This window comes from Heloderma suspectum, chromosome 5 (assembly GCF_057233095.1).
Source record: "Heloderma suspectum isolate Gila_16-S chromosome 5, 16-S_ref, whole genome shotgun sequence".
NCBI lineage: Eukaryota > Metazoa > Chordata > Lepidosauria > Squamata > Helodermatidae > Heloderma > Heloderma suspectum.
This window is the reverse complement of record NC_139462.1, coordinates 46,584,490-46,596,587: the sequence shown is the minus strand read 5'-3', so window position 1 is coordinate 46,596,587 and position 12,098 is coordinate 46,584,490. Positions and strand designations below refer to the sequence as shown.

Below are 12,098 nucleotides of genomic sequence, written 5' to 3'. Positions count from 1 at the left end.
TGGTTTGTTTGTTTGTTTGAAGCAGTACTGACAGCAGCAGATGCAGGAAGCTCTGGTGGGCCACATGTGACTTGTACTTTTTGCACCCCTGAAAACTCAATGTATCCTTTTAATGGGTGTTACTTATCTGACCATATGAGTCTAGAGCTGCAGCTGGAAGAAATGCGTAACTCCTTTAATGGCAAATTGATGCTAAATTCATCCTTGTCCCATAAGTCCCAGCAGAGATTTGGTGATTTCCAAATGTTCTTTTACATTGTCGAATTAAAGTCTTAGAGTGACCCTTTCAATTACAGGAGATGAGCAAATTGTTTTCTATATTAAAGAATTTTCCAGCTTTTAAATAATCATTATCCAGTTGAAATTCATCTGAATAAATGAAGAATGTTTGTGTCAAAAAGCCAAGCAATAATGCATCCAATATACCAAAACAGTTGTGTGTGGTTTCTAGGCTGTATTGACACCTGTCGCATAAAAAGATCTGTCCTGTAGAGTAACTCACAATTTATGGTATTAAATATGAGCTTGTGTATGGGGTGCGCAATAACAAACATCTAGCATTGCCTGCCAGCTGGATTACTACCTTATATACCCAGATACCAAAAATCTTCTGTACATTTGGTTAAACCTGAAGAGAATAGCATTTTATGGCCAACTTGTGTGCCCGTTTTCTTACCTTTGACTTAAGAAAGAGTTACAAGGATCTTTGAACTCCCAGTTACCAGCAGTTGTAACTTTATCTGTGTTTGCATCAAAATGACAGCAAGAAGAGTAAAGTAATTACACCCTTTGGCTTACTTGAAAGGGTAGCCATGTCAGTGAGGGCGTTTGGAACAAAGCATAAGCCAAAAGAACAAATCCAGTAATCCAGAGCGGCCTACTAATTAAAATTATAAGATGTAAGCATACAACTTTAAATATAGAATTTTAAATACTGCAGGTTTGTCAGTTTCTCCTCCCCTCACCGTTATTCTCTGCCCTTCCCTTCTCTCTTGCCTTCCCCAAATGCATTGTTTTTCTTTCAGCTTTATAATCAGATTTAAACAAATACATCTCTCTACTGGGAAAAGAACAATCTTTGGCCAGCTCCAGTTTGCACTTTGATAAACTGTGTATAGACTAAAGCAATAATACATGCACTCTGGATTGAATTCCCATCTTAAATTAATCTGTTTAATAGAGTGAGTTCACTTTCAGGTCCCCCTGTCATTCAGAAAGCTGCTAGTGTATAATATACAATATTAGCAAAATAACCAAAAATGATTTAGAGCTTGGTGTGTAAACTGGGACTAGGTATAATATTATTCAAAGTGTAATGTTCCACCTGGGTGCACTTTGTCTTTAATGATGTATTTAGTTTTACAGCATAGAGGAGTATTTGGCAAGAGGGTTTTCTGTAGATCTTCTTCTCCCATGTTTTCTGAAGCCATTGAAGTTCGAGATGACATGTATGCCTTCTGGAAAATGGAACCTTAAAATCTCAGAACTTTAACAACCAACAATTAACAAGCAACTAAACTTTACTAGTGCTACCACTACTATTTCTAAAGTATATATCCTGCCCTTCAATAGCCAATCAGCACTCCCAGGGCAGCTTACCAAAAAAGTCCAACAATAACTCCCCAGCTAGAAAGCCCTGGGAACCTCCCTGCACTGTGGTGTCTCCTCTGAGTTTTGCCACTTCTGGGGGCAGGCAAGGAAGAGGAGGCAGCTGCTAATACCCCCATCCTCCCTCAGGGCCTGCCCAAGACATTTTGGCACCCGAGGCAGCACCCTCTCCTATTCCATGTACAGAAGCTGACCAGATTAGCATTTGAATCTTGGAAACTGGTGATTGGCAAGCAGCTTTCACTGTTCCTGGGGACAGCAGGCTTGCTTAGTGGATACAGGGTAGGCCATGTGACACATAGAGCTCAGCCCAGCCCCCTCTGCCCCCTGCTCCCCAGCATCTGCAACTTGAGGCAGCTGCCCCACTCTGCCTAATAGCAGGGCTGGTCCTGTCCTCTCTGCCACTCACATTCTCTGTGCATCTGCCTAGAGGCAGAGCATGAGCAGCCACCTCTGGGTGCTTGCTCACCCTCTCTTGCTGGGCTGTGCAGCATGGAGGGTTGGTCGTAGAAAGAGGAGCCACTTCATGCCCGCTCTCTCTCCCTCAGAGAGGGCTATGCCTTATCCTTCCTGCTGTGTTGCCCAAAGCGAGAGGATTAGTGAGCAGGTAGTTGCAGAGGGAGAGGGCAGGTGAGCAACTGGAGGCAGCGGCAAGCATCACGTGCCCAGTCCTTGCGGAGAAAGGCCGCGAGTGGCTGTCGGGAGGCAGCTGCTGCTGCTCACTCCTCGCTCTCATCCTCTCTCTCTGGGTGCACAACAGGAAGGATTTGGTTCACTGTCTGGGAAGAATCCCCACTACTGGGAGAATTAGATCAGCAAATAAGAAGATGGGCTGGCTGCTCCTTCCATGAACAACCCTGTATGCTGGACCACCCAGAGAGAGAGAGAGAGAGAGAGAGAGATCAGCTGCAATTGGTGGGATACAAATGTAGCAAATGTTAGGATTAAAGATGAAAGGTGAGTCATGTCCAAATCCTCACTCAGATGTGTAATCTGCGCTTTGGGCCAATCACTCTCTCTTCGCTTTATATGCCTTTTGTTATTAAATAGCTTCTTCCACCACTGCAACTGGACCTGTGTACATGCATGCATCCAGCGAAGTAGCCTGTTGCCTATGAAACTGCATGGTGCACAGAACTGCGGAATATATGACTTTTGTGGCACCACAAAGGTCTTTATCACAGGACTAACAGTACAATCGGTGCCTACTCCAAGTTTTTGAGGGCCCTTGAGCAAGACGCTGTCAATGGCTTAGTGATTCTGGCTTCTCACTGTCATTGTCACTACTGCCTGTTGCTCCTCATCCTCTTTCTCATCATTGCTTCCACTTGCTTGCTTGAAAGGCAGAGAGCCAGCCAGCAAGCAGGTAGTTGCAACTACTGTTCCTCTTTTTCACCATCACCACTGTCTGGTCCAGAGCAAGAGGCAGGCGAACAAGCTGGTTGCAATAGTGAAAAGGAGGAGCAAGTCTAGGAGCTCTTGTTGGTGGGCCCCTGCTGCGGTGTGGACCCTTGGCAGGTGCGCCACCATTCCTGCTTTGGATGCCCCAAGCACAATCCTATATATGTTTACTCACAATTAAGTCCCATCATGTCCAATGGGGTTATTTCCACTTCCTAGCATATAGAAGGGGAAGAAATGGAAGCAGTGACAGATTTTATTTTCTTGGGCTCCAAGATCACCACAGATGGTGACTGTAGCCATTAAATTAAAAGACGCTTGCTCCTTGGGAGGAAAGCTATGGCAAACCTAGGCAGCATAGTAAGAAGCAGAGACATCACCTTGCCGACAAAGGTCCGTCTAATCAAAGCTATGGTTTTCCCAGTAGTAACGTATGGCTGTGAGAGCTGGACTATAAGGAAGGCTGAGCGCCGAAGAATTGATGCTTTCCAACTGTGGTGCTGGAGAAGACTCTTCCGAGTCCCCTGGACTGCAAGGAGGTCAAATCAGTCCATCCTAAAGGAAATCAAGCACCTGAGTGCTCATTGGAAGGACAGATACTGAAGCTGAAGCTCCAATATTTTGGCCACCTAATGCGAAGAGAAAACTCCCTGGAAAAGACCCTGATGCTGGGAAAGACTGAAGGCAAAAGGAGAAGGGGACGGCAGAGGATGAGATGGCTAGATAGCATCACCGATGCAACGGATATGAACTTGAGCTCGCTCTGGGAGACAGCGGAGGACAGGAAGGCCTGGCGTGCTATTTTCCATGGGGTCACGAACAGTCGGACACGACTTGACTGAACAACAACATGCCCAGGATTATTTTTAGTTCTTTTTATCTTGCCTTTCCACCAAGGAGTTTAGGGCAGCGCACACACAATTTTCACATACATCCTTTAAATCCTCTCAACAACCCTGCTCATGAGGTGGGTTAGCCAAGAAACAGTGACTGGCCCGGCGTCACTCAGTGAGCTTCGTGCAAGAGGGGGGAATTGGAATCTAGGTCTCCGCAGACCTTCCCCGACACACTAACCACTACTCCGCATAGTCTTTCCAGGACAGCAACAGAAGTAAGATTATAAAGCACTCTGCCGCAGGGATACTAATCGAGGTATAAATGTTCTCATCAACCGCCCCTGCAGTGTGCGGCTGCCGGCAGGAAAAAGAAGACGGCGGCCCCGCTGCCCGGCCAACTTGGTCTCTGCTGAGCAATCCCGGGATCCTTCGCTGCGCCGTCCACGCGCCCTTCTTTTCAGCGGGATGGAATCTTTGCTTCCCCCCCCCCGCCCCACTCTCGCAAAACTTTCAGCCAATGGGAGCGCAGCCTTCGCCGAGCCGCGACTGTAGGAAGTCCGGCGAGAAGAAAGCTCCACCCTTTCTTTGCAGCAAAAAAAAAAAAAAGGGGGGGGGGAATCCAGCAACAAGCGCTCTTCTCATTGTCCCTCCCCCCTCCCTTGTGCCCCCGCGTCCTCCCTTTCGCAATGAAAAATGCCTCTTGAGTCCCCCCCACTCTAGCAGCCAGAGGAGGCTGCCCCCCCGCCGCCCCCCCCGCCCCCCCCCCGCCCCGAGAGTGCAGAATGCTGGGCATGTACGTGCCGGACAGGTTTGCCTTGAAGTCATCTCACATTCAAGACGGGATGGGGCTCTTTACGGCCCGGAGAGTGAAAAAGGTGGGTGATCCGTGCTGTTGGCCCGTTGCGGTGAGAGGACAATCACGGGAGGCCAGAGGCTGGCGAGACGGGGAGGGCGATGGGAGCATCAGCCAGGCTAGCTGGGGCTTCTTCCGCAAAGCGGTGCTTGAACCTCCTTCCTCATTCTCCCCCAGCCCCCCACCCGTTTCAGCTTCCCATATACTGGATTCTCCCAAGACAGCCTGCCACGTATTACAGGAGGGCGCGCGCTCTCTCTGCCTCTCTCTCTGCCTTTAGAGTGCAAGGACTAATCCTAACCGCTCCCCCCGCCCCCCAGTCTCTCTTTTTTTGGTGTCCCTTCTCATTCCACTTCCGTCTGCTTCATCGTGAGCTGTGGCGGCAAGTGATGCAAAAGTTACTAAACACACTCTCGACGTCCAAGAGAAGTCTTAAGAAGTCTGTGCTTGCTTGCTTGCTTTCTTTCAAAGGAAGCTTTGGTATAACAGAATTCAAGTAAGTCAGAAGGGTGGGTCGGGGGAATGAAGAACAGCAACATAAAAGGACTGAAAGCTAAAAACCTATTCCCAGGAGGAGCAGATTTGTTTGGAGCAGGAGTTCAATTGGCGTCGTGCAAATCCATGACAGTCATCGGTGTCAAAGTAGAGCCAGTGTATTTCAGCTACTAGGTCCCCTAGCAAGAAGAAGGATAATACATGCACGCGCACACATGCACACACTATCTCATAGGCATGCATGGCTGGCTGGGGCATGCTGGGAGTTGTAGGACTTCTTTCTGTCTAAACATGCATAGGGTTGCGCCCCTAGAAAACATGTACAGTTGAGAGTAGTAGTTGTGAGGCTCTCTGCTTTCCTCTTGTTTAGGTAGCTAAAGCACGGGCCGTTTACTCAAATTATAGCAAACTTCCTTATTGTTCTGTTTCTAGACGTAGGGGCAATCTACATTACAACTTTAAACTGGTTTCAAACCTGTTTTTAGCGATTACAGCTACCAAATACAGGAATTCTGGGAATTGTAGCTCTAGGAAGAGGGGCCGCTTGGGCAGGGGGCAGGGGTCTCTAGCAAAGAATTCTCAGTACCCTCATGAAACTGCAGGCTCCCTTTAGATAAACTGGTTTGAAACCAGTTGTAATGTAGATTGCCCCCTACTAGTTGCTCCACTGGAGCCTGGTTCCCCCTGACACACCTGCATACCTGCAGCATATAATGTAGTGTGGGGGAGCATTTCATGTGTCCCCTCCCATGCACAACTGGACATTGACAGGTTATTTGGACTAAGGTTGGGTCATTTTGGCAGTGTACCTGTGCCATGGTTGAGAGTCACATGCGATCCTATATGAGCTAGTACTTCATCACAGCAGATATATGTTTGGGCTGTTCATTTTAATCTTTAAGCATGAATAATCTGCAGTTCTTAAAGAGTCAGTTTCAAGCTAGACATGTTGACAGATGTATGAATGCATTTTGGTCTCTTTAAATGTTCTTTTCAAATTGGAGAACCCCTTCTCCTTGCACTGTTTTTCTGGTGAAGCCCCCCCCCCCCCTGCTACTCTTCAGCCTGAATGGGAAAAAATCATAGGGGCATAGCATTTGGATGCTCAATTGGTTTTACTACTGGGGCCTATAGCAGCTTTGCACTGATTTCCATTGGGAACTGGTGCAGGGGGAAAGGTAAAACCCGCTCTCTCCCTGCGTGTTGGTTCTGATGTGGATTCTCCCTACCCCCCACCCCCATGGCTGCTATTTCAAAACCATTTAAAGAGATGGAGGTGCATTCATGCATCTCTGTTGTGTTGTAATGTATAGTTTGACCCTAACAGGTATGGATGAAACTTTCTGGGACAGAAGGAAAGGTGCCAATGTTGTTTTCTTAACATTATTTAGGGTGAAAAATTTGGACCGTTTGCAGGGGAGAAGAGAATGCCTCAGGAGCTGGATGAAAACACTGACTGCAGGCTAATGTGGGAGGTGAGAATTATAGGACTGACCCTGCTATTGCAACTGTAGGGAATCCTCTGGAACATTGTTTTACAAGAGAAGGCCTACACTGGCTATAGTTTGTGTGTCTAGATATTACTAGGATAAATTTCTGCTTCTTTGTAACTCTTTCCCCCACTCTCAATTCCTGATCATGTCTAGTTGCACTTGCTTTCAAATGTGTAATGTGATGGCAACACACTGTGTGTTCTTCTGCCGCTACTGCCAGTCACTTGTGATGGGAGGTGGGGGCAGGGAAATACAGAGTTGTGTTGATGTTCTGTAATACATTGTGTTCAACTAGATGTTATGATGAAGAGAATAGGAAGCAAGGGCGGTGCTTGGTACCTAAAAGATCTGGGGCTCAGGCCCATAGGGCAAAAAAAATTATGCAAAGTTGCATATACTAATTTATATATGGAAATATATGTACTTAATTAGAAATAATTACTATAATTTAAATTTTATAGAAAGCAAGCTATTCATCCTTTTGCTTGCTTTCAGGACCGAACTGTGCAATGTCCCAGATTGTGCTTGCTTAAAAGTTACCCTCCATGCATGCATACTTTTCCTTGGTCTTTCAGGCCCAAATCCAGATGGGGAGGATGGAATGCCCGGGACCAGCACAATGCTGTATGACACCTTAAACATTTACCAATCAATTTCAAACTGAACATGGCATGCTGGCAAGAGTGTGCGAATGTATTGTAGACTATACTAACCCGCGCTTTTAGGCTCTAAACTTACACAATTACTAGGGAGTAACCCCCATTAAACATAGTGGGATGTACTTCTGAGTAAATCCTCACTTCCTCCTCCGCCCCTTCACTAACCAGCACAACAGCTCTGGACAGAGACCTCGGGACTGGGGGATGTTGCTTTGCTGCTCCCGGTCCCTAGATCGACGAGGACGCAGAAAGAGCTGCCACCAAAGGGGGTTCCTCATTTTATTTCAAGTATGTTATTTTGGTAGTTTCTGGGATTCTAGAGCACTTTTTAAAGCAGTTCTTGGGTTCTAACTTCTGGGAATCCTGACGTTGCAATATTAAGTTTCTAGCAACCTCATCATCAACTCTTGAAGCACCAAAATACATACTTAGTATCTTTATTAAGAAAAACCAAAATTCCTAATAAAGTTATTGCCCAACTGTGGATTTGGGTTTTTTATTTCTCATAGATGAGCGTGGACGTCTTTGTTTTTGGTCATTTGTTTTTTAAATTATCGAAGTTAATCGATAATTAACTCAGGTTTCTGTCTAGATCCAGATATTGGCGCTACCTTCAGGGTGGATAAGGCAGGTTGCAGCTCTGAGCGCATTTACTAAGGAGTAAGACTCCAATCCTACACACAGTTATCTGGGAGTAAATCCCATTGAACTCAGTGTGACTTCTTTCTGAGTAAACATGTTTAGGATTGCATGGTGAATTTGACGTAAACCTGAACGTGTTTCCCCATCCACAGACATCTCTGTATCCCCAGTTGTTTCCCTGCTCCACATAATTTCCTGTACCATCTCAGCTATCTTTTCCCACGCTACAGGACTCTATAGCCATGTCCAGGGCTGGCCCCAAGACATTTTACTGCTTGAGGCAGAGCAGTAAATGGCACCCCCCCCCCGCCCCCCTGTTCAAGGTGTATAGTAATACTCAAAGCCAGTTAAGTTGTTTTGGTCCCTGCTGCAGAAAAACCTACAAGGATCTTTCTCCTTCTTTGTCAGTGAAAATACAATAATGATTAATAAAGTAAATAATGAATAATTTTTCATGACATCCCATATCATGCAGCAGCCTCAGGTGCTAAAGAGTATGCGTGTGTGTGTTTAAGGGAACAATCCTATAGTCTCTGGGCGAGCATTCCAGGGACCATACGATTGCTCTTGAAACTCTGCCAAGGTCAGAGACAGTGCTCCAACCTTGGAAGGGGGGGGATTTGGAGATCCAAGCCCAGACCCCTCCCCCTTGCAGCTGGCAAGGAAAGAACTGTGCCGGCTGCCATTCTGAGTTGGAAACTGAACCTTGGAGTGGGGAAAAAACAGGTATTATGGTGATCCCCCTCTGAAGTTCCCTTGCTAGATGAGCTGAAAAGCCTGTCTACTGAAAATACTGGAGACTGGAGGACAGGGAGGGAAGGATCGCCTCTGCTGCTCCTCCCACCCTGCTGGCTTCAGCCTGGTAGGGCATAGGAAACTCGGAAGCCTCCGAGTTCGGGGCCTTCCAGACACCCCTACTTGTAAAAAGGTATGTATGAACATGGGAGAGGAGGGCATTTGGTTTCAGAAAAAAACCTCAGGCAGAAAGATTCAAGGGAGGCAGCAGGAAGGGAAGCACTTGTGGGCACAAAGCCAGCTGATCCAGGAAGATCAGATGCATGGCCCCTGTACCTTTATTTCAGCAAGTGTCAATTTTTTCCAGCTACATGGAAAGCAACGTCTTTCAAAATAACTTTCTGTACCATGGACTCCACTCCGTGAAAGCTTATTATGCCACAGTAAGTTTGTGAGTCTTTAAAGTGCTACAAGGCATTGTGGGTTTTGAACAGAAAGAGCAAAAAGTCCCTATCCTCCTCCCACATCTATTCACATTTCTCTAGCCTAGTGCAAACCTCTGATACCAAGGAGAACCATGCACTCACCAGAATCTGGCCACATAGATAATGCAAAAAGCAGGTGCACTCCAGAAAGGTGATTGCAGAGCCAAGGAGCTCCAGACACACTCAAACAAGCCAGCAAGCCAGGGTAAGCTGTACACCTTGTCCCAAATTCAGACATTGCTGCTCATGCAAACCCTTTTTGGAAGCAAACCTACTTCCGTTTTCCCCCAAGGTAAGGGGCCTGGGCCAGCTTGGAGGAAGCAACAGATGAGGAGGGCTGGGCGTTTCTATGCAGAGTCAGGCATGCCCTGAGAAAGCAGGCGACGGTGGTGCTTTAGGCAATTTTGGACTCTGGATTTAATGGAAATAATGACTAGATTGCGGAAAGAAAGATGGCAGTCTCCCTTCCAGTTTGAAAGGTTGATGCCTTCATGCTACACTCCCTATTAGTCTGTTAAGGGAGTGAGTCCTAAGGTCTCTTAGTACCTGCAAGGCTACTGAATTCAGAAGAAAGAAGCAGGCTTGTATGAAGTTAGGTGATGGCAACTGGGGCAGATCTAAAGATCCAGGGCACAGCGCAGAACATCAGGGGCCCATGAAAGAGATCTAGCATCATAGCAGTTCCATGTCTCTCATAACATCTGTCATGAGAAGGTGGCTAAACAGCTGCAGGGGTGCTACTGGTTCCACCAAGACTGACAAATGGTAAATGTAATACCTGTTGAAAAGAAAAGATGAAAGACTCAGGCAATTATAGATCTCTTAACATTACATTAATACTTAAGAAGGTATTTGAGCAAACAGTAAAGCGAATAATTTGTAAGCACCTGGGCCTTGTGCAGATTTAATAATCCTGGTCTCCTAACTATGGTTAAGAGATTTGGAGTACACCAAGGGCTCACATACTCCCATCTGTTGCACAAATCTGCCCTCTTCTTTTCCCAACGTTAGCTCTAGTGTCTCATGTCTGCACCAGGATGAAAAATAGTTAATACTAATCTCTCCCGCTCCAACCCAAGTTTAAAAGCTAACTTTGGTTAGCATAAGTGCAGAAATAACATTGCACCATAATTGTCACCAATGTTGGAACAGACTGACCTCCCAGGTTGGACAAGCCACTTGCCAATAGTACCTCTGTCTTGTCTGCATTGAGTTTCAGTGCATTGGCCAATCCATTCCTGATTTCAGACACAGGCTCAACACATCACATCTCAATTAATTAATTGATTGATTGATTGATTAAATTTATATAATTTCTTTTCACCAAAAATGGCGCTCAAGGCAGCTAACAACAATCAAATAGAGATTTTTTTAAAAAGGTAACTAGAATATAACAAAATATGACAGAGTTTGCCCCTATTATTCTGTGGTACAAGCATAAAGGAATGCAGCAGGGATATGTTGGTTGATGGAACATCTTTGGTGTCTGGAATAGCTTGACTTGAAGTGGCCAGTCCTGGTTAAATAAATGCCTGCATTGACGTAATTTAGGCTGCATGTCTAATGTTCATACATGAGATGTTATGTGGCCTCTTTTAGTTCATAGATTAAGTCTGCTTTGTTTCCAGTGGCACATTGACAAATAGTATGACTCAGTATGATAATTTCCCACATGAGTTGAAGACAGAGGTACTGAAGGTAATATCACAGCAGCAGACATGTTATTGCTCAGCTGATTTTTTTGTCATTGGCCTTATTTAGGATCAAGGGGTTGCAGTTCAGCAGTTACAAAATACTCTGTTCACAGTTACAGAAATTGGTATAGAACACAGAATATAGTATCCTGGAAATCTAATATCTGTCTGTCTCTGTATCTCTCCTTTTATTAAAAAAGCATGTTTTAAGCAAGGCTTCAAAGGATGAGCAATGCTTGGATAGTAAAAGCTCAACAGCCAAGAAGAGGCTGCATGGTCTTCCGGCAGTCAGGAGGTGTTCCGCGAATGCCCCCCAAATTATTTGAACCTTCTTATGACAGTAGAAGTAGAATACGTTGTGCAAAATAAACGATGTGTTTAATTTGTGCCATCTGGATTTTCATGGCACAAGATCTGGGTAAAATTGGTGTGGAGTTCTAAGCACAGAACACAGATAACCTTTGTATAATTTGTGTTTTTAAAAGCATCGATTTGATAATAGTTGTGTGTTGATGAATGACATATGTACTGGATTATTCAGCCTTGTAGATATGTCACTGCTTATGTAAGTTTTTTTTTTTTTTTTTAAGGAATGCCATTTTACAGTCCTGGCTTCCGGTTTTTGAGGGCTTTGGGCAAGACACCCTCAAAGGGCCACCTACACATCTAATCACCACCATTGTCGCTATCTGCTCTTGCTCCTCATCCTTTTTTGCATCATTGCTATCACTTGCTTGCTTGACAAGTAGAGAGCCAATGAGCAAGTAGGCAGTGGCATCTCCTTCTCACCACCACTGCTGTATGGGCCAGAGAGATAGCAAGTGAACGAGCAGGTTGCAGTAGTGAAGAGGAGGAGCAGGTCCATGGGACCCTTGTCAGTGGGCCCCTGCTGGACTATGGGCCCTTGTCAGGTGCCCAATCATGCCTACCCTTGACACTGGCCCTGCCATTTTATAATTAGTTAAGAACAGCCATGCTGGATCAGACCAAGGGTCCATCTAGTCCAGCATTCTGTTCACACAGTGGCCAACCAGCTGTCGACCAGGGACCCACAAGCAGGGTATGAGCACGACAGCGCCCTTCCACCCATGTTCCCCAGCAACTGGTGTACACAGGCTCACTGCCTCTGGTACTGGAGGTACCATCAAGCCATCAAGACTAGTAGCCACTGATAGCCTTCTCCAGGAATTTGTCTAA

The 12,098-nt window shown here is 45.8% G+C and overlaps 1 protein-coding gene across 4 annotated transcripts in view; it reads left to right on the top strand.

Moving 5' to 3' along the window:
• The first annotated feature begins 4,422 nt into the window (after positions 1-4,422).
• PRDM5 (PR/SET domain 5) overlaps positions 4,423-12,098 on the top strand; it is a 141,933-nt gene continuing 134,257 nt past the window's right edge. For all 4 annotated transcript variants that reach the window (XM_084860256.1, XM_084860255.1, XM_084860254.1 and 1 more), the window contains exons 1-2: positions 4,423-4,720; positions 6,585-6,668. In XM_084860256.1, coding sequence (XP_084716382.1) covers positions 4,628-4,720; positions 6,585-6,668 — 177 coding nt within the window. In that variant the 5' untranslated portion in view covers positions 4,423-4,627. The remainder of the gene's footprint in view (positions 4,721-6,584; positions 6,669-12,098) is intronic.